This window comes from Oryctolagus cuniculus, chromosome 7, assembly GCF_964237555.1.
Source record: "Oryctolagus cuniculus chromosome 7, mOryCun1.1, whole genome shotgun sequence".
In the NCBI taxonomy this organism is placed as follows: domain Eukaryota; kingdom Metazoa; phylum Chordata; class Mammalia; order Lagomorpha; family Leporidae; genus Oryctolagus; species Oryctolagus cuniculus.
In genome coordinates this window covers 33,789,640-33,812,717 of record NC_091438.1, presented here as the reverse complement: position 1 = coordinate 33,812,717, position 23,078 = coordinate 33,789,640, and the positions used below count along the sequence as shown (strand labels likewise).

Sequence of the window (23,078 nt, the reverse complement as noted above, 5' to 3'; positions counted from 1 at the left end):
CTGAGCCCCATACTAAGGAATCTCTGACAAAGATGAAGTTCCTATGAGTACGCTTCCAGCTCTTGTCTCACTCTTGAGAGTTCAGTGTTCAGAGGAGACCAAGCATAAGTTCTGAGGGCTCTGTGCCTTCCCTCCAGGAATAAAGGATCAGAAGCACCAGGAGCTGCATGCTGGAAGTTCTGGGACTAATGTGTTTCTCCAACAATATCCCAACTGAGAACTCTGATGTCTTTATAAACACTGGTGTTTCCATTTTAATGATGAAAAAACTGAGGTTTTCCATGATTATACTAGCCAGCGCTGGAATTGTGGTGCAGCAGGTTAAGCTGCTGGCTAGGTGCACCCATGTGGGAGACCCAGATGAAGCTCCTGGCTCCTGGCTCCTGGCTCCTGGCTCCTGGCTTGGATCTGGCCCAGTCCTGGCTGTTGCAGCTCTTTGGGAAGTGAACTAGATGGAAGGTCTCTCCATCTCTCTCTCTAACTCTGCCTTTCAAATAAATAAATCTTAAAGAAAAAAAGAAAAGAAAAAGATCAAATAGGCAGTACATGACAAAACCAGGGTGTGGACACAGGTCCTTCAAACCCCAAAGCTTCTCTTTATCCAGAGGGACCTTTGAACCCCTCGTTCATATGCTAAATGAAGGGAAGTGTTTAGAACCTTACAGGAGGAGAATCTGCGATGTTGCCTGCTAATCAATATTTTAGAGCCTGGATGATATGGAGAAGAACTCAGTTACAACTGTTTTGTTATGTCTTTCAGGGTGGATCTAGAAGACTTAAGGCTAGTAGATTCTTTTATCAAAATCAAACCTGGAAAATTATATAAAAAATCCTTCCACAGATACAGTCTACTCCCATGCATCTATTGTGTCATGTTTAGTTTGCCAGTGGTTAGCCAGTGGCCCAATGATTGTACTTGAGAGAAAACAGAAATTTTCGATCAAGCATCTCTTTATGGAGGGATCTGGTGGTTCATTATCATACATGGCAAGACTGTTCCAGTACCTAGGTGGGAAATGTCAATAGAGGTAGTTCTGTTTGCATTTGCTTTGTTTCATCTGAAGAACGGTGAAATGGGAGAAAGTGGGAAACTGCCTGTGAATTTAAGAGATTATGCATCTTAAATGATGGTTCTAGAAGCTGGAAAATCAGCCTTGAAGAAACTGGGGGAACAGTTAAACCAGTAACAGCCTCCTAGACCAGCAGAAGGAGCACAAGGAGCCATGCTTGCTTTGCTGGGCCAGGACTTTTATCAAGATTGCCCCCTTTGAGACACTTAACACTGAACATTTTTAATAAGCTGAAAGAATAACTGCAATGGAGTCCAAGGATAGTATGCTGGGAATGCAAGTAGAAAAATTAAATAGAAAATAATGACAAAAAGTAATAAAAGCCAGGAATTAAGAAAAACAGGGGCCAGCCCCATGGCTCACTTGGTTAATCCTCCACCTGTGGTGCCGGCATCCCATATGGGCGCTGGGTTCTAGTCCTGATTGCTCCTCTTCCAGTCCAGCTCTCTGCTGTGGCCCAGGAGGGCAGTGGAGGATGGCCCAAGTGCTTGGGCCCTGCACCCTCATAGGAGACCAGAAGAAGCACCTGGCTCCTGGCTTCGGATCAGCGCAGCGCCAGCTGTGGCGGTCATTTGGGGAGTGAACCAACGGAAGGAAGACCTTTCTCTCTGTCTCTCTCTCTCACTGTCTATAACTCTACCTATCAAATTAAAAAAAGAAAAAGAAAAACAAAGAGATCGGAAGAAAGAATACATTAATCAACTGCACAATGAATGGAAGGATAATATTAGCAGAAGAGTGATGAAATTAGATGTGAAATGGCAAAAAGAAGGTTAAAAGCAATGAAGATACACAAGTACTAAAGAGAAGCATCAGAGCAAAGATACGATAGGATGAGTGGGTGAAATAAATAGCATGAGCTAAAGTAGATTCTTACAAAGATTAAAAAACAGATCAAGCAGTAATAAAATAAGGAAGTGGCATGAAAGCAGTAAATTAAAAAACAATTAAAAAACAATAAGGATAGAAAATTAACAAGCTAAAGTGACACTTATTAATTGTATTAATCTCTAACACTGACTTATTTCTGTGTGTGTATAATGCACTTTATATGCATTAGCTTATTTAAGTTTATTAAAATAAGTAGGACAGTTTTTAAATGTAAGCAGAAAAGTTCAGATGGGGGAAAGCCAGGCACCATAACCATACTGCCAACTGAAGGGGAGCAGAATGAACTGCAGAGGTCAGTTTCCATTCCTTGTCTGATATGGTGGTTTTTGCTGTTGAAACACACCATGTACTTGGCCTGGTACTTTTTCTTTCCTCTCTATGCAGACAGCAGTCTCTGAAGTGTCTGGTGCTCTCTGTCTTCTTCCTCTTTTGTCCTAGTAAAAATGGCCTTTCCTAGAAGCAATCTTCAGAGGTTGCAATTCTCCATCAGTAGAATCCGTAGCTCAGCACCTATGCCGGTGGACAGACGTCTCAGGACTGCTCACCTTACCTGGCGTGGATCAGGTCTGTCTTCCCCTTCTCCATTCCCTCAAACTGCCCGTCCATTCCACTGGATGCAGAATGCTGGTGCCTGGCTGATAACTCCTCTTTATTTCCTCTCTAGACCAGAGATTTCTGAAGAGCAAGGTCAGAGCCCCTAACCCAGGCCTGGTACATAGTTGGTACTTAATGCTTTTTGAAGTGATCCTCGTTGGACTGTTGTCAATGGGCAGATTTTTTCTGTTGTTCAGTCAGCAACCACACTATTAGGGCTGAATTTTCTGCCTGTCTGAAATCCCCACAAGCATATGCATTTTTATAGTTACCTTGTCCATATCTTCTCCCACCATGGAATGACATTTTTTGTTCTTTTATTCCTATTTCTTCCACTTACCACAACCTTGTACTCATCTTTGACTTCCAATGTATACCGTGTACCCCATAATTATCACCAACCCATAAAAGAATCTTTTATAAAAGATTATAAGCCTATAGGCTTATATTCAGAGACGAGATATGTGCTGCTGTTTTTCCTCTTCCATGTACTTTTCTGTGAGGCCCGTGTTGTCTGTGTCCTGGAGATTGATGCACAATTCATTTGTTCGTACATTCACTCATTCATTCTACAGGCATTTTCTTGGGATTTTTTTTTAAGATTTTTTTTTTTTTATTTGAAAGTCAGAGTTACAGAGAGAGAGGGAGAGACAGACAGAGAGGGTTCTCCCATCTGCTGGTTCACTCCCCAAATGGCCACAACAGCCAGAGCTGGGCCAGGCTGAAGCTGGGAGCCAGGAGCTTCTTCTGGGTCTCTCAAGTGGGTGGCAGGGGCTCAAGCAGTTGGGTCATCTTTGGCTGCTTTCCCCAGCACATTAGCAGGGAGCTGGATTGGAAGCAGAGTTGGGACAGCAACTGGCGTCCATATGGGATGCTAGCATCATAGGCAGTATCTTTACCCACTACACCACAATGCTGGCCTCAGAATCTGTTATTAATCATAACTATACTGGGCTTTGAGGCAGAGAGAATGAAATGGAAACCTGTTTCTTATTCTCTAGTGACCCCATCTTACCGAAGCTGATTTCTATGTTTGACCTATTTCCATTGGCCCTATTTATCATGGAGCAGGAAAAACAACTGATGAACACTCTTCATAATTAATGGTTGTATTTTGAAGAGAGTTATGAAATCACTCGCTAACTCACTCTTCTTTGTGAAGGAGTCTCAATTTTCTCAACCTTCTTTTCTTCAGATGTATCTTTAGCCACAGCTTTGCACTGGCTTTCCTTCTCCAATGAGCTCTAGAGACTGGCCACACAAAACAAAGACCAATGCTAGATCTGGAGATTCCTCCATATGTGGTGCATAAAGTTTACACTTACTTTTTGTGTTACAAATTAATATTTAATGTAGGAAATTTGGAGGATTCAGGAAAAAATGGAAGAAAATTAATACGACCTTTTTGTTCTATTTCCTCCTAGCATTTTGTGTAGAAGTGCGTGTTTATGTGTGGGTGTAGATCATTTTATAGCCTACTTATTTGCTAAAAATATATTATGAATATTTTCCATATCATTAAATGTTCTTCTCAAAAACATGACTTTAACTGCATAGGAACCTGTTACAGGGAAAGCTCATATTTATTTAGTGTCACTATTGTGAAGCATTTAAGCCATTCTTTTTAAAATTCTTGTTTGTTCTTATTTTCATTATTGTTAATTGTGGCAAACTTCATAGTAACTCTTGCCTATTTTACCTTATTTTCTTGAATTAATTCCTAGAAATAGAATTGCTAAATCAGAGGATATGAAGAAGTCTGAGGTCTTTAAAATGTGTCATAAACTTTTCTTCTGGAAACTTCTACCAATTTGTTGTTCCCACTAGCAATTTATAATAGTCCTACGTCCCCACATCCTTAATAACCGTGTCTTAGCAGTTTCCAGTCTTTATCAATTATCACATTATAAAATAACACTGCATTTTTATTTTCATTTGTTTCTCTGATTACTAGCAAGGCTGGACATTTTTCATGTTTTTTTAAGTCTTTTGTATGTATTGTTAAAATGTACATCTTTTTCTTATTGATTTTTAAAAGAACTGTTCCACAGTAAGGCTGTTACTCTTTCTGTGCTTGGCCAAGATTTAATGGAGAAATTTCTATTTTTGAAAGGAAGAACACTCAACGGAATAAGGCCCCGAGTCTTCTCCTATGTATGTCTGTGGAAAGTTCTTTAGAGTGAAAACTTGGTGTTAGTGATAGTATTCATCTACAAAAAAAATAATAATTAACCCTACATCTCAACTAGCTAGACATTTTCTATAATTGGGGTTTATAAAAAAAATACTCAGGATTATAAAAAAAAACCTAAGAATTTTCCAAAACAACCTAGTGATATGTTAGTCAGTTAAAAATTTCTTTGAAGATTTATCCTATGCTTGCTATTACCATAAGCCAGATAAATAAGTCCTTGGCTAGTGTTTTGTCAAGTTGAAGAAATAAAAGTAACATACAAGGCTTTCTTCTGACCTGAGCAACACTTTAGCCAGGAAAATGGTCTGTTGAGTGCCCAGATGTTTTCTCTTATTTCAGATCCTTTGCCTGTCTCTTTGTGTCTTCTTTTACCATCTCTAAAGTAGCACATTCTTCTAGGTTATTGAATGTTGACATCTCACCATCATCTGCTCTGCCCTTCTCATTCAATAACGGCACATAGACAGAATCCTCCTAAGCCCACAGTACAGCCGGAAGATTCGCAGTTCAGGGATTTCTGGAACCATTTCAAAGGAGAAAACAATTTTTTAAAATCAAACCCCTTTACACTTAAATAAAAATCCCAGAATAAAAGCAGACATTCCCTAGCACCTGCTGGATATCGCTGGGATAGTGTCAAATGAAGTCAGAATTCTTGAGTGCTTAGATTACGTTCAATCTCTTGCTCTCATTTTTCAGTAAATAGAATTTTTAAGTCAACAATATCCTCCCATAAGTAAATTAGACACAATAGAGGCTAGCATCCCATTCTAATACATTCTCCTCAACCTTCTCTGTCTGCGTATCCCCCAGCTTCCCACCGTATCTGCCCCCACTTTTCTGTTCGCTGTAATGACCCTGCAAACACTAAATGGCATTTGAGTGCATTAAGCAGCAAACTCTCCAGTGACATAGCAATTATGGCTCTGAAATAGATTTGGTGCGTCACGGAAGATAAGGGTTTTGAAAGTTTCTGTTGTGATTATAGCCTGTAACTCCCACAAATAATAGGCTTCAAAATAAGAGGCTGCCAGCAGAGCCTTTGTGGCTTTGTCTCAGTGATGGCACGTAAATTGCTATTAATGTCCTAAGTGTACTTGAATATGCCAGTCTTTGGGATGTGAAGTTGGCTCAGTGTCTCTCTTTACGCGGCATGTCATTGTTGGTCTGATAATCTGGGGTAATTGCTGTCTCTTAGATGGTCAGGAAAGTGTAAGGGGTTTAGCTTGCTGTGTGTCGGTGAATAGCCGCGGGCCTTCTCCACGTCCGCAGACACTAGCAGCCCGTGTCTCAGGTGTAGCCACTGTTCGTCGTTAAGATGTGTATACAGTTTCTGTGTGTACCCTTAGTAAATAATAGCCTTGTCAACAAAGCCAAAGCAAAATCAAAGGTTATAAAAATGAAATGAAGAATCCAGGGCTGTAGAGGCTCAGCCAATCAAACAATTTATCCTGGGAGAAAATGAAAATACCCTTTGCTTGAATTATCTAGGCTTGGCTCTATGGGTAAACCTAATTGTCTTATGTAACCACCCTTTTCCAGTATAAGCAGAGTCTGTGTGTGTATGCGTGTGTGTGTATGCACGTGTGCATGTGTGCATTTTTAGGAACTATGAGTAGTTGCTGAACATACATAAGATGTCTGAATATAATAAAGTGAGTAGAAATTATGCCTGTGTGTGTGTTTAGGTTTGTGCAGTTCTGGAGGGTGTTTACTCAGATAAAAATAGATTTCTCTGCGTCAAGACACCTCTCTTTAGCTAGATCAAGCTTTGCTTATTTTTCTTTGCCAGGATATCAGGATAACCTTTGAAAAGTTAACTAAAAACAAACTAAGTTTTTAGATGTAGTCTAAGGACCCCATAAGCCTGTGGAACATAGAAGCTGTCCTATTTGTAATTTTAGCAGAATTGAAAAGGCAGTCCTGCCATAAACCTGGGAACTCACGTCCTAGTTGAGTTACAGTTACAGAACAATCCAGCTGGAGCCATCCTCTGTGTCTCAGGTGCCTTTTGACAGTACGAATGTGAATTCTGGGCCTTCACAGCAATTAGAAAAGCAGGAAGCTAAGAAGGAGCCAAAGTAGATCGTGATTTTGGAGTTGACCTACAAGTGTACTCTGATCAGGCAGCACTGGGGGACTGGCAGGGTGGCACACAGTGTCGGTGTTGGAACTGATAGTGCCTTGCAGTTGGATTTTGATCGAGCACCCTTTCAGACAATAGTTATGGTAAGTGCAGGATAAAATTTGAGATGGTGACTTGTAAGTATAGAGGGTTTATGTTCATATCAAGTGAACATGGGTCAGATCTTAGAGCAGTACGCTGCTTTGCCTGTGTAAGATAAACCATGCAACCTAGCAAGATGGGGCTATACATGATGGTACCTCAGACATATACCCCCTAAGAAATAGAGCCTGTCTTGTCCAACAGCAGGTTGAGGAAGCGGAATGGAGCTGAGTAGCAGACGGTGTTAAAATCCCCTGACTTTTCTGAGGCAAGTCTTGTGGTTCCTAAGTTCTAGCATCTTTGGCAAATGAGACCAAGATTCCATGAAGGTGAGAGTCATCTGCATTCATCCCTTGGTGTCAGCAAGGGCTCACACTGTCAACATAGCCCCAGATTTTGAAATGCAAAATGTCCTTGAGGCACATAAAGGGTGCACAATTTGGCAAATCCCAGTTTCTGAATTCTTGTTTCCTTTTCTCAGAAGTAAGACTAAGAGTTCACACTCGGATTCAGTACCAATAGATGTTTACTGTCCCGAGGAAGAGAACTGGTTCTAACTGCTTCTGCATCACTGTGCAGTTATGATGGGCATCAGCAGCCAGGCAGCCCCATATGCATAGGGGGACAACCAGGGAAACCTTCATAGCGTCCAGTTCTCCATTTTTCATCCATTCAACTCAAGTGCTTAATTAAGCAGCTGCTGTAGCACACATGATCCTTTCCCTCCGATGGCTTGTTGGAGAATGATTTACCATCTCGTTCAGGATGAAAATCAGTGCTCTGCCATGCAGTCTGCAAGTCCAGGCATGATGGGGCCTCCCACTCTCAGCCCAGCTTGCTCACTGCTATGTTCCTGTGCTCCTTCTTTCTGGCTTTTTCAGCTCCTCAAGGTCTTTTCTGCCTCCAGGGTTTTTGCCCTGCTCTTTACTTGTCTATTTTCTGTCTATCTTCAGGCTGACTTTTCCTGTGAGGTCCCTGTTTTGAACTTGCTCCTAGAGTTTATGACCATCTAGAATCTATATATGTTCTTCTGATACTTTTATCAAATGTCTATTTCCCACAAAACAGTAATCTTCTTGACAGCGGAAACCAGATTCTTTTTAAATTTGTTTTATTTGTCACTATATGCCCAGTATTTAGCACAAGGTAGGCATTGAACTATGTTTGCAGGATTAAAAACTAAATGATTACAGTGAAAAAGATCTGGTGCTCACATGGAGCTGTAAATTATAAATAAAAGATACACATGGTTAAATGTCAAAAAGAGGACTCAGAAAGTTTATAGAACTGGAATTTATAGAAAATGGATAGTAGTGTGCCTTGAAGACATCTGTAAGGAGGTGGCTATCAAGCTGGGCCTTGAAAGATGGTGTAGATTCTTAGAGACCAGATGAGATGGGCCGGTGAAGAAAAGAGACAGACCTTTCTTTTGACTTTTTGGTAGAGGAATAAGGAATCTCAGTTTGGCAATAAGAGATCAATTACTTCTAGGCAGCAGCTTAAATAACAAGTGTCTTGGTAACAGGGTGTCAATTCTCTACCAAGAATGTCTGATCACACAGCTGATCTTTCTGAGCCTACAGACTTAGATGCAAGATTTCGGGGCTCAAGAGGTTGTGGGAGAGCCAGACTAGACACAATTGCAGTGATGAGACAATGATGTGAAAGTACCAGGGGCTGACCTAGTGGTGACCGGCAGTCAGAGCAGCTACCCTCAGAAGTCATAGAGCTGTGGAAAGAGGAGTCTAGCCTCAACAGCTTGAGAGGAATCCAGGCAGGGATTGACTGCAGGAAATGTGAGTAAGTAGTTGGTGAGCTGAGGTTCTAGAACAGGATTCTATTCCAAGAGCGAGACACTATTTTGATCATAAAGCAACTACAATAAATAGAGGCAGATGAAACAGAGGCTTGGTCAGCCTGACTTAGTCCCAAAGAAGAAGTTCCTCCATGAAGTTACAGACACAAAAGGGCATAGTAAGAAAAGCACCAAAACTGATTCTTAGTTCTTCTGTGTGATTCCAAATTAGGCCAGAATAAACAGGTCCTTTGTGTGAGAGTACATGCTGTTGTCGAATAGAGCTGGCAGATATAGCAAATAAAAAATGCTGCATGGCACGTACTTATACCAAGACATGATTTATTGTTTAGCTAAATGTCAAATTCAGTGGGGTATCCTATATTTTTATCTGGTGACTCCAAGGTGGAAGCAAAATTTACGTGTGAGTCTAAGCCCTGGAGAGAAGAGCTAGGAAGACAAGGACCCTGCAGACCATGTTGGGACTGTGTCTATTCTATACATTTGTGTAATCCCTGCTGTGTTCAGCAATGGTGACTTCTTGTGCCCTTCTGGAGAACATTCCTTGTTAAGAATGTGTGCTGGAGGCCGGCGCCGGAGCTCAATAGGCTAATCCTCCGCCTGCGGCGCCGGCACCCCAGGTTCTAGTCCCGGTCGGGGCGCCAGTTCTGTCCTGGTTGCTCCTCTTCCAGTCCAGCTCTCTGCTGTGGCCCAGGAGTGCAGTGGAAGATAGCCCAAGTCCTTGGGCCCTGCACCTGCATGGGAGACCAGGAGAAGCACCTGGCTCCTGGCTTTGGATCAGCGCGGTGCGCTGGCCGCAGCGGCCATTGGAAAGTGAACCAACAGTAAAGGAAGACCTTTCTCCCTGTTTCTCACTGTCTACTCTGCCTGTCAAAAAAGAAAAAAAAAAAAAGAATGTGTGCTGAGGCTGGCGCCATGACTCACTTGGTTAATCCCCCACCTGCGGCGCCAGCATCCCATATGGGCGCCAGTTCCAGTCCCGGTTGCTCTTTTTCCAGTCCAGCTCTCTGCTGTGGCCTGAGAAGGCAGTGGAGGATGGCCCAAATGCTTGGGCCTCTGTACCTGCATGGGAGACTAGGAAGAAGCACCTGGCTCCTGGCTTTGGATCAGCATAGCTCCGGCCGTAGCGGCCATTTTGGGCATGAACCAATGGAAGGAAGACCTTTCTCTCTCTCCCTCTCTCTCTCTAACTCTGTCCAAAAAAAAAAAAAAAAAAAAAAAAAGAATGTGTGCTGTTATGGTGCTGCAGCAGGCAGGATCCACTGTCTTTCTGCACTGTTTTCCCTAAAAGCAAAGCAGAAGAATGGAAATATTAATCATAGTTGTTCGGGATACTCCATGAAGTACCAGATACCTCTGATGCCAAGTTCATAAGAGGTCACTTCCTACACGTGGACGTTACCCAGAACCTTGGCTCTGCTCTGCTCAGTCTCTAGAATATATTCTAGATGCTACAGCTGTGTACATGCAGTCAGGCTGAATTGTGGTGCTCAGGGGCCTCATACATATGAATATATTTCTCCTCATTCATGATGGAAGATGGATGTCTCTAAATGTTTATTTAAATTTCCCTATGTCCATCTAAGAGAAATTTTATCAAAATCTGTGCTGGGGTAGGCACTATGTATCAAAGATAAATTCCACAAACTGTTGTGATGGTCTGGTAGGTGAAGCAGACGTAAAAGAACAAATTTAATATGGCAGCCCAGGTGCAGAAGCAGAGATGTATGCAGAGGGCTAGTGACCTGCAGGAAGTAGAGATGGTGCCAGGGACACACCAAGGGGAATGGATCCTTAAGTTCAGTCTTGAAAAAGAGCCAACATGTGAGTGAGCTCTGATTGGATGAGTGAGGGGCCCGTGTTCAAGGGGAAAGAAGCAGGCAGGAGATGGCTACTCTATGGAGATTTCTAAAGGGTATGATGTGGCTGGAGCATTAAAAGGAGTGTGTGTTACTAGGGTAAGAAAAAACACAGTCCAGAATACTGTAGACCTGCTGAGGACATTGAACCTCACCTTGGGAAGTCATTGAGAGCTTAAACAGGGATGATGTGTTCAGTATTACACTGTGAAAGATCACCATCAGTGGGGCACAGATCTCTTTACCATTGTGAATATTCCTGGAGAAAGTTTGAATCAAAGGGTGTCCCTAAGGGGGCTTTGCAGTAGCATCTTTTCATCCCAGAGCATCTCTCGCAAGTGCTCAGAAAGTGTTAAACATATAGGAAAGCATAGTTCTACCTTGATCACACAGTGATGGATCCAGGATGTGACCTCTATTCTGTGTGCTGATATTATCTCCCTTGATATATAGCAACTGTGAGAGTGTGTGTGTGTGTGTGTGTGTGTGTGCACAAGTGTATGTGCATTGAGAGAGAGAGAGAGGATGTCTTTGTTTCTCTTCTTGGCGGGACCCGCCAGTGCTTGGGTGATTGAGGGCCTGGAGCACGTCCACGGCCTCGCCCGTGCTGAAGGCATCTCTGGTAATGGCATCTGGCCCGTATGCAGATCTAGCTCAACTCGGTGCTGACATCAGCCAGTTTGTGGCACCTCAGCGTATTTCTGGGTTGCAAATGAGAGTTTCTTAGTGCCAGGCTCACTTGGGCTGTCACATCAGGTGATGAATTCTCTGCATCAACGGAGTGCTGTTAAGGTAAGCACAGAGAAAGAGCGGGAAGATGAGATAGGAAAAGCGGTTCCCAGTCCAGCAGCTTCTGCTTTGGTCTAAAAGCAGTACTGGATCCACAACAGTGAGGGAGAATCAACCTCAAGCGACTCCTATTCGGCTTCAAGGAGGGTGGCAGAGAAGACAGAAGCCAGGGCTTCCGTTCCGACTCTGTGTTTTGTTAGGAGTAGGCACGTGGGTTTCCCCACCCACCGTTGCCCATCCATGGCTCTGTCACAAGCGCCCTCTACTTCTCAGAGTGGCCTACTTGGCACGATGCTTTAGGTGGGGTCCTCACAACATTTAGTGCATATCAAATTCAGTGCCAGATTTATTAGGCTAAGCCATAAATAGGCATTTTTTATTCCTAAAATATTTTGTTCTCAGCTAGCTTTGATGTGTCTTGAAAATTCAGATTTTCCTATGTGAGTAACCTACTGCATTTTGTCAGAATTTTATGGTCTATTAGCTTCTCCCCCGTCAGGTTCCAGAACGAACCCACTCTGCTCTAGTGGCTTAGCCTTCATCCTGATTCTGCGGAGAGATGGGGGAGGGACATTGTAGCACAGCGGTTAATTCACCACTTGGGACACCCACATCCCATATTGAAGTGCCTGGGATAGAGTGCTGCCTCCTTTTCCCATTCTGCTTCCTTCTAATGCACCTGGGAAGGCAGCAGATAATGGCTCATATACTTGGGCCTCTACCAACCCACATGGGAGACCCAGACGAGGTTCCTGGCTCCTGACTTTGGCTTAGCCCAGCCCCAGCTTTTGCGGGAATTTGGAGAGTAAAACATTTGCTCTGCATTTCAAATAAGTAAATAAATAAATCTTGAAAAAGAAAAAAAAAAGAGTTGACTTGGGTCTTGCTTCCCAGGCACCTGCACCATAAGCCACAGAATGATCTGTAGAGCTGGGTGCAAATACAGACTCTTCCATTAGGAATCTGTTCAGATAAAAAGGGCACGTTTGGTTTTGCAGATTTTACCTCCCACCCCGGAAACCCCTCCACGTGGTTTCTGACATTGGCATTTTGAAGAGAGCATCCATTATAATGGAGAGAGTGCATCGGAGAGTGAAGGGGGAAGCTGAAGTGCAGAACAGAAATCAAAGTAAAAGTGTTATTTCCCGCCACCCCCACACGGTTGTTAATGAGAGCATCCTCCACTCTCACTGTGCCCAGAGATAAATAAACACACAAAGGCAGAGTTCCCTACTTAATATTCACCCGCAGTGGAAGAAGAGGGAAGGAATTGCTCCCCAGGGTTAACGTGGCAGTAAGCGAGGTCAGCTGTTTCCCAAGACAGTGCAGCCTCTGAACGTCTTACATTAAAGCTGGAATGATACAGCTGAAGCAGCCGAAGTGATTTACAGGAAACCCGGTTAAGTTGAATTTGCTTGCAGTTTCTGATCTTGTGGAGGTTGTAACAGCAATGGCAGCAGACAGTGCACCACTGTATAAAGCACCTGCAGAGAAAAGCGTTCTTCCCCACCCCTCATTGTCAGGCATGCTTATTCTGCATAGTACCTGTATTTAACTTCGACCTAATTGGTGAGAAGTAAGGGGTGGGGGTAGGGTGACAAGCAGTCTCATTTTACTCAGACCACAGCGGTGTATTGGAACATGGGATTTGCAGTGCTAACATGGAAGGCTCTTGGGAGCTCTAGGGAGGCTGACCACCAAATCTGAGGTGTGTGCTCGTATGTGTGTGTGTGTGTGTGTGTGTGTGTTGGTGGATTAAAAAGGGAGCTGGAGAGGCTTGATTAATGCACTTATTTTCAATAGAAGGTTTTATAATATTCCTTACTAGGCCAACCAGCATAATTGAAATGCTGGTTTTGGTATCAGCTGAACTAATTCTTTACCATCTGTGAGTTCTTTATATCCTCTGGCATCTTGTGCACTGGTCTGAGAAAACAGGACTTTCTGAGAAAAGAGGTAGATGTCTGCTGTCTGAGTTATTTCAGCTAAGAGATGTCCCAACGAGAAGTCTCTTGAAATTGTTGGAGAGTATAGACTACCTTGTCAATCTCTTCCTAATGAAATGCCACCAAGCTCATTGCCTTTACTAATGGTTTCATTTGGGGCATCACTTATTGTTATTTTAACGGAATTACAGCATGACTAAATAATAGTAATAGTGGTGATTTGTGAGCAAAATCATGAAATTGCTTCATGTCATATGCTATGACAGGAATGCTGACTGCTTTCCTAGGGCTTCCTTATCTACTTGTCTCATAGTAGGTTCATTCTAAGATATGTGACTTTTTTTCTTTTTTACCAAAACGCTACTTTGTTTTATGCCATTGTTCATCAAGAACCTCTGACAAGTTTCCCTAAAATCCCATACTACTCAGCTCACATACACATTCAGTCATACTCCAAGCCCTCACAATATATCTGTCTCTCAGCCTATCTATCTAAATATCTATCTGGTAAACACACACATATAAAAAGATTATTAGGATAGACAGATATCAAAATGCTAACAGTAATTATCTCTGAGAAGTAGGATTATAGGTGTTATTTACTTGATTTTTTATGCTTCTCTATTTTCCAAATATTATATGATAAGCATATCATACTTTTATAATAAAAAAGATAAATTGCATTAAGGGATTTTCTTTGGGGAAAAATAAATACTGCCACCATTCTCACTCAACTAAAAATGACAACAGAATATGTAAGTCCTTGGTTGGGAAGAAAGGCTAAGATAGCACCCTTGTGACAAATCTGCATTAGGTATTTGAATAACTCTGTTCTTGATTCTGGTTATACTACAGAGTCTTGGCCCTAAAAAAAAAACAGAAAACCCTTTTGTTATAAAAGAAAGTATTCTCATTTCTCCTCATTGTTCTTCACCCAATCCCCCTACAATGTTCCCTGGAGAAGGGGGCAGGAAGAGCAAGGGAACTGAATTAAGAGCTAGGAGGTTGGGATCACAGAGCAGTTACCCATTGACCCATGATTGAGAAGTGTGTTGGCTTTGCCCAAGGTGACCTTTTGCCCCCTTGGTATCCAAATCTACTTTTTAGTGAGGTGTGGACAAAACCTGCCCTCATTCCGGAAGAACTGGTGAGAGCTGCTTTGAATTAAAAGCCTGGGTATTCTGGGGAATTTGGAGCATCATTTGCATAAGCCAATGAGAAGAAAGTCAAATGGAAATGAAAAGGGTAGAGGAGAAGTGTCTGATCCACAGGTTGGAGGCCTGTGCTCTGTCACAGAGTTGGGCCCAGAAGTGTGCTTTTCTCCTGCACGTCTGCTCTCCTATGAATGAAATCGCACATGGTGATTAGTAGTGATTAAGTGTCCAGCGCCCTCCTAAGCACTACGGATCGCACTTGAGTAGAAGCAGTGGTCCTCACAAATGGCAGTAATGATGCCAGCCCTAGCTACTCCAAATTTTGCAAAGAACAAAATGAGAGGAGACCACAGTAAAAAATATTTTACCAGGAATGGCTAGGACCTGGTATGTTTCACATTAATATTTCCAGAGTTGAGGCATATTAACTCCAAAAGAACGCAGTGATTGGGGGAAAGAGATTTTAATACACTTATATATGAGTGCTTTAAAACAGAGAAACAGTCATGAATCATGCATATGAGTTAACCATTGTAGCAAATCAACCCTTAGCTGTTTTACTGCAAAGATAATTTTTGCAAGGGGTGGTCACTAAACAGGTTCTTGGAGAACAGTTCTGTTGTTTGGATGCCTCTGGATCTGGAGTCTCAGAAAAATGACCTTGAATGTAGGTCAAGCCTGTTGCTTCCTGTCTCATCCCCTCTTGAGATGCGTTCCGATAGGCCAGGCCCCATGGTCTTGGCACCATTGTTTCACCTGTTCTGTTCACCTGAGTCACCCTCTGTACTTCTCAAGGCCCACCTCAAAGAGTGCCTCCTCCATGAAGTATTTTCTGATGCTCCAACAAGACTTGATACCACCTTTGTTTGCACTTTCCTACTGCAGGGTGCTTGCTACCATTTATTAGGTTCATTTGTGGGCCTTGTCTTCTCCCACTCCTTGAGGACATGAGTTGTATATCACTCATCATTAAATGCCCAGGAGCATCTTCTACAAAACTTGGCATGTAACAGGGACTAGAATTCCATACACACATGAAACACTCTGAGCTGGAAAGAAGGTCAGGAAGCCTTTGCGTTAACCTCACTTTTCAAATGGGGAGAAAGTCAAAGCCAGAGAGGGCAAGGTGCTTCATTGTCGTCAACATCCAGCTGTTGCCAGAATCAGCCCAAAACCTGGGGTCTCTTGACCTGCAGGGCAGCCATCATTCCACTGATGATGTGGATTGAACCAGCAAGTCCTTGAGAAGTATAAACCCATCACACAGTGGGAGGTGTTCACTCTGAATCCCAAGGCTCTCTGGGAGGACCCTAACTCACTTGAGGGTGGGGGGATATTATCATGCACCATGTTAACTGCCCATCTGATGAGTGTCCCCACGGGCCAGGTGCAGGGCTAGGTCCTTTACACGAATTGCCTCATTGTCATTGTCTGCTCAAAATGGACACCCAATCTCAGAGCACTGACTTCTCTCCCTTTTTCCCTTCTAGGCTAATGGAGGTTGGCAGGATGCTACTACCCCTTCATCAGTGACCTCCCCTACAGAAGGCCCTGGCAGTGTTCACTCTGATACCTCCAACTGATCTCCCAGCAATCGCATCCCGGCTGACCCTGGGCCCCAGTTGGGGCAGGGGCAGGAGGGAGGGTTTCTCTCCCAACGCTGAAGCGGTCAGACTGGAGGTCGAAGCAATCAGCAAACACACTAAGAGTCTCCTTCTCTTCTCTTCTTTGGGATGCTATTTCAGCCAATCTGGACACTTCTTTATACTCTCTTCCCCTTTTTTTTTTCTGGGTAGAAGCCACCCTTCCCTGCCTCCAGCTGTCAGCCTGGTTTCCGACATCCTCCCTGTCCCTTTCCCTCTGTCCTAGATGCCCGGGGTCCCTGCCCTCTACTATATCCCTGAAGGATATTTTCAACAATTAGAGGAATTTAAAGAGGAAAAAAAAAAAAAAGACTACAAAGAAAATAATAAAGGTGTTTGTATGTTTTCATGATGGTGGTCTGAGGAGCCAAATTTACCTCACTCGGATCCCTCCCTCTCTGTGTTGACAGGCAGTCCCTCTCTGTCTCTCACTACCTCTTAGCAGGAATATGCCACATTGCCCTACTCATCCCAGGCCTCCCTGCCTCCTCTCGCTCTTGCTCCCTGGGGACAGTACTGATTGGAACACTCTCCTCCTCTTCCTTCCGAGCCCTAGGTATGCACTGGGGACTGCCATGGCTACACTTCTAAAGGTACCACTCTTTGCAGTGTCAGCTGTCCTAGATTGATTCCAAGCAGGGAGTCAGGCAGCTGGGGTGGGCACAAGGGACAGCAAGGGTAGAGCTCCTACAGGCCTCCTCATCGCCCCCACAGCAGCTCTTAGTTTCAGAGGCACAGTCTACACAACCCTTTCCTCACTTAGTAAGCCATGTTTGGAACCCCTTGCAAAGTCAGGTCTGACTTGGGCATGGTGATGAAAGCCTCACTAAGGAGTCAAGGCTTCTTGACTGAAACACTCCTGCCCCTTCACACTCATGTAGGCACACATACTCTCTTCTTACACTTTCCCAAGACGTCATATGCAAATACCTACATGAGTAATCATTGCACTACACCTTGTGAGACCCACAGAGGGAACTGGCAACTCTAAGTGACGGTCACTGACACAGAGAAGCAGCATGTGCCTGGGACTTCCAGGACCAGCAGGCCTGCCAGCATGCACTTGCACTTGCTAGGTTGGCGTTATGGGACTTGATGGCAAGGAAGGCCAGATTTCCAGTGCTAACTATTCCCATTGCCTCCAGCTCTGGAGCTCCCAGGGAGCCACACACAGTACTTACAATGTCCACAATGGATTTGGTTGTTTTATTTCGGTTTTTGTGTTAGGCACATGGTATAGGTTTTCCAAAGTGCTATGGGGCACTGTGTTCCTGATCTTGGCCTCTTTCTCTGGAAGAGAGAGTTGTGTAAGAACATGGTACAAATAAACTTTTTGCTAGCTTCATCTGAGACTCGTGGGATAAGAGGAGATAATATTTTCATTGAACCCAGCTCAGTGGTGTTTATTCCCTGGGAACATCTTGGGTGAAGATAGCAGGCACTAGAAAGCCATTTGTGACTGTCGTCCAAACTCCATTCTTCACAGCCAACCAACTCTGCCAGCAATAAACGTGACAGCCCTGTCACCTGATTAAGTGGTTGGTGGTCACAGCTCTTGGTGCTTAATTTTTTTTTTTTTTTATCTGTAAATGGCAATTACTATGCCTGGCTCACCAAGAGGCTTGTGAGAAACGGAAGACACTGATTTCATTCATATACAATCTGTAAGTGTGAAGTCAGGGGAAATAATTTCCCTAAGGTAAACGGGTTCACGCTAGATGAGGACGATAAATGCTTTTCCTATTGCACCTCTGCTAACCATCAGTACCCTGATGTCATCACCATGATGAGAAAGAGAAGAATTGTTGATTTTTCTTTGATTGTTTTGGTCTGGTTGGTCTCTTAGGATAGAGAAAAGCTTCCAAAGTAGGAAGATAGGATATGGCTTTTTTAGTTTGTCCTGAGTCCAATATGTGGCCTTGTAAGTACTTGGTCCCCTGCCACACCTGAGAGGCTGCCAGGGAAAGACACAAGACTTTGAGGGGTGAGGATGATCCTTTAAAAAAAAGTCATGGAAATTCCACAAGGCACGAGAGTAATGAACAGAAAACACTCCTCTGTATGTGTTTGGGCAAGTTGGGTATACTTGAGACGCCCAAGGATATGTATACAGAAACTATAAATATTTAGCAAAATGTAATGACTGAGGCTCCTAGAAAGACAGTGTCTGCTGACCTGTGCCCTGATCAGAGCAGGACTAGAAGAAGAGGGTGCCTAGAAGGAGCATCTTTGTACAACTCTGGAGTGCATAGAACTAGTGAAAAACTTTGTCTTTAGGTGACTCACGCAGGAACATGAGTGGAGCACATTCGATTGAGTTGGAGCAAAGTAGGAAAGGGATTAAAGCAAAGAGCGGGTGGAGGGGTGCACTGGAAACAAGGATAACTCCAGATTTGAACTGAATCGTGGCCACGTTAAGTTAATGAAAAGGATCGGAGCAGTGCTGCATTTGCACAGGCGGTTTCTCTCCGAGCAGTAGTTTGCACTGATGATTACCTTGCATACCACTGCCCCAGCCAGCACTTCACTCAGTCCTCTGGAAGAGCCAGTACCGTCCCACAGCCTTCCCTTCATGCTCTCGCTCACTTCCAACATGGCGGCCACAGGAAGCGGGAGAACACGGCAGCAGAAGAGTGGGGGTGGAAGGAGCCCGCCTCCGGGCCGTTTCCTGTAGAAACAACATGTGCCCTGGGATTCCGTTTTCTAGTAAAGTGGGAGCGCTCCATTTGCCCGGACAGCAAATTTCCCCTGAGAAAGGACGCTAGACCCTGGGTTTACCCACCTTGTGACTCTTCAGTATTTCCCCTTTCTACTCCTAACTCCTCCCCTGGTGTGGAATTAATTCCCATGCAGTACTTTTGCCAAGTGACACCTTCTTTCAATTTATTTTATTATTTTATTTTGCTGTGGTGATTGCTCTTTATTTGCTGGTTGCCTTTTCTCACAAATATCTTTATTCCCTCTTTCTGTCTGCTTTTGTTTTTCTGCCCAGAAAAACCTGACTTCGATACCAAAAAAGATAAAACTACAGAAACTCAAATTTAAAAAAAACTTAAAAAAAAACAAAAAAAATACTCAACGATTCTTTCAGCTTTATTAACATTTTCCATTGTTTCTTGCGACTTGTGTCTCGTTCTTTGTAGTATTGATGATGAACATTTGATAATGAATGTTCTTGTATATTCAGATAAAGAAAAAAACCAAAAAAGCGGTCTGAATTTAATAGTGTTTATAATAAAAATTTTAAAAATGACCCTCATAGCACGCAAAACAGGATGGGGACTTTTCCCCTTTCTTTCTGTGACAATGCGCATCATTCCTGCATTAGTTTTTAACACCAAACTACCTACATTCATCATTTCCCCCATTTTTCTTTTATTTTCTTGCATTTGTGAATTAGTTCAAGAATGCTAGAAAAGTGTCGAGTTGTGCACATCCATTTCTTGTTTCACAATGTTTAAAAGTGACAGTAATTCATTTTGTAAACTAAAAAAAAAGGTTGGAATAGTGAGCTTAATAGGTACAACCTAACACGTTATTATGTTTATTAACTTTGAGACCCAGAAATAAATTCTTTTCTTTTCTTATTCCTGCTCTTAAAAATACAAAAAAATATGTTTTTGTTTGTGTTATTTTTGGTTTGTTACGGGGGGGCTTTTTTTTAATTGTCAGGATTATGATCTTGCTGTTTTTATTCCTTACAATGTATATGAGGTGATGTGAAAAGATGACACTGGTATAGTAGGCAGCTTCCTCCTACTTCGCTTTAGAATTCAGTTGACGTCAAAAACAAAGAGAAGGCCCATGTGGATGTCTCAATGCTGACCTACATTTCCCAAATATGTGGTTCTCTCACAGTCCCTGAGAAAAATAAAACCAGGCACTTGCTTCTCCTTGTGGCCCTTGAAAAATTCAAATCAGGACGAACTTGTTAACCTGCAGGAGAAGGTGTTCGCATGTGTCAGTTCTCAATGTCATAACCAAGTGCTTTCTTTTCTTTCTCCCTGATTAATAACAACAATCTGTGAAGCCTCTTCCAATGAGACAGGATTCTTCTTCCAGAGGAATCCCACGGGTAAGCCTGGTATCACGGGCACCATTGGCTAAGTAGAACATGTGCAGGATGCAGACGCTGGGGCCAGTCTGCCTACAGATCCATTGAGTCCTGACTTGCATGAAGGGTTGGTGCCATGCTTAACGAGACTCAGCGCTGTAGTTTTAATGCTGAAAAGTTGTGTTTGATTTCCTGACAGGATGACTGTTACTTATCGCCAATTTAGGTAGCTGCTTAAAGCAAATTGCAAAGCTGACTTGATTCGGAATGTTGTTATTAGTTATAGGAAGAAAGAAAGCAGTACTACCTGGAAGATATTTAATTTTCAGCATCTCTCATTGGAGAAGGTGTTTAGCAAGTATCCAGAATGTAAGGAACAAACAAGTGAAGAATGAAGGCAGCATTGCGAAGTGACACTTTGGGAAGTCTTTCTACTCAAACACTTGTGCTCTTGTTTTTAAGTCCTAACGAGATAAAGACAAGCTTTTCACATCACCTTCATGGTTTCAATCCCTAGCTCAAAGCTTTCTGGAATCGTTTATTTTTTGTAAACTTTTTTTCTTTTGTTAAAATAAATAAAACATTCAATGTTTTCCTCCTTTTCTATCTTATTACTTTGTTTCTTGCCTTGGGCGGTTTCGTTTGGAAGTGCTTTCCTTTGGTTGTGGGTTCTAGTCTCCCCCTCCCCCTCCCTTCTTATTATTCAGAGTATAAACCTGCAAAGCTCTGCTCTGTTTTGGTTTTGAAAGTTTAAGCTTTTCTGCTTCTGTGAGAGCACAGGCTTCTGTCCCTTTTGATTCCAACTGAACTTTTGTGTTCTCTAATGATACTAACACGGTGTAGGTTTTACAGTCTCCTAATTTGTACTGGTAATGCATATTCCAAATAAATAGTTTCTTTTGTTGCAAAAAAAACATACCATATTTGTATTTTGTGCAAGTTTCTTCTCTCATATGCTGGAAATTTCTCTTCCCCTAAAGTAAGCCTGGATTAGTGTGTATTGTGGCTTGTACTGTGGCCCTAATAAGAGTTTCAAGGTCTGCATACCATGGCAGTGGAGCAAAGACCATGTGGACTACCTACCTTAGCCTTGAGACAGGAAGGAAGGAGAGAGAGCTGAATGGGAAGGAGAGAATGGGAGAGGAAAGGAGAAAGGAAAGAAGAAAGAAAGAAGGATCATTTGTGAGTGCACATTAGCTGTACCACAGGGTAGCACAGCATCCATCTTGTCTGCTTGTCCAGCACTGCAGCCATCCACCAAGCTCCAGATAAAAGAAACTCCAGATATTTTCCAGAATAACCGCTAAGTTCCTAAGTCATGGCTGTTTGCTTCTGTTTTCTTCTCTATCAGCTGTAATCTGGTCATAAGGAAAATTGTGGTGTCCAAGAGATATTTCAGAGGAAGAAATCTAGGTTACAAATAATACTCAGTTGTGGGGTCTCAGAAGCATGCTAGATGTCACTGACAGACTGGCACTCCTGCCATTTCTTAGGTCTGCCAACCCCTAAAAGCATTGATCCCAACATTTGTCGACATTCACACTATGCCCCTGACCTCTGAGGTTATGGTGTATTACACAGTTAGGTATCTCAAGTATTCTGGCTGGAATTCATGCCTAAGTCTGCCCCAGACTTTAACCTATCTTGTTACCCATGGCGCAGGATGCAACGTCCTGTCTGGCATTTGACATGTTTCTCTAGTAGTATCATGTGCACTTTTTCCCATTTGTATACCATAAATTCTAGGGGAGAGAGGCTCTGTCCAGAGCCCCTGTTAGGTATGTATAGAAAGTGAAGTTCCAGTCACTCACCACCACCCCCATCCCAGTCACAATTCTAATCAATGAAAACTAGATCAAAGGAATGGAGAGTCAATGGGGATAAAAGTAATAACTTTTGATAGGATTAGACAAGATAAGTGCCCAATGGCTTCAGAAGAATAAAGCTATCCCCTAAGGCTGGCCAAAAGGGAGACCCTGTGCTCCTTCTTGCAATGTAAATATTAGAACACTTCCAGGAGCAAGATGGGCTCAGACTACTTCCTTTTTCAGGTGATTGGAGAAGTGAAACCCTAAATGCCCCCCAACCCCAGTATAACACTTAAAGTGGTAGTACACTGTCATCACAAATAGAACAGAAGTTCATAATGCCTTAAATGTGATGCACGTCTGTTTCCTTCCTAGGCTTTAATAAGCTACAGCAAATGTTGCTGGTCAGGGTGCCACTTCTCTAAGGGTCTAGCTCCTTCCACGTGCCAGCTTGACCATCTCTCAGATATTTGTATCCCCCCACATGGAGCTGGAGCTGGTTCACCCACTTCTTGAAAGCCTTGACCAAGACCTTTCTGCCACTCATATTCCTAAATGCAATTGTTAGGGGTGGGGTTAGCTGGGTGCTGGCCAGGGAGCCATTTCCTTTGGACAGCTGGCCATCTCTGTCACACCTAGTGATGGAGAAGTGAGAGCAAGAGATAAGCCCACATAGCTGTTTCATTCACTGGACACACTCCCAATGAAAACCTTGCCAGTCAGCATTCCAGACTTGCCTTGATTACTCATCAGTGGCAATATCGAGAAAGGGTCTAACAGGGTCCAGAGAAATTCAATCCACTGCCTTCAGGGGAGAAGTGAAGGACCTTCTCTATGAAAATATGAACTCTTCTCCAACAGACTCCAAATTTCTTCTAAACTCAGACCTCAGCACCAAGTCTGTGACCCTCAGGAGGGGAGATCTGGGATACATCAAGGCAGCCTTGTCCCCCCCCCCCCTTCTGGAGGGAACAGTGGTCCCATGTTTATTTACTGGCTAAAAGGAGCAATTCTGGCAGCCAAGATGGTTATG

The 23,078-nt window shown here is 43.1% G+C and overlaps 1 protein-coding gene across 8 annotated transcripts in view; it reads left to right on the top strand.

Moving 5' to 3' along the window:
• Positions 1–23,078, top strand: part of PBX1 (PBX homeobox 1) — a 332,130-nt gene that overhangs the window by 272,751 nt on the left and 36,301 nt on the right. For 6 of the 8 annotated variants that reach the window (XM_070077423.1, XM_008264149.4, XM_051858426.2 and 3 more), the window contains one exon: positions 16,031–21,151. The exons of the other annotated variants lie outside the window; for them this stretch is intronic. Coding sequence is in view for 4 of the 6 variants with exons in the window: in XM_008264149.4 (XP_008262371.1) it covers positions 16,031–16,123 (93 nt within the window). In the remaining 2 variants the exon portion in view is untranslated. Of the gene's footprint in view, positions 1–16,030; positions 21,152–23,078 lie in introns of those variants that run through there. 8 annotated transcript variants of the gene reach the window in all.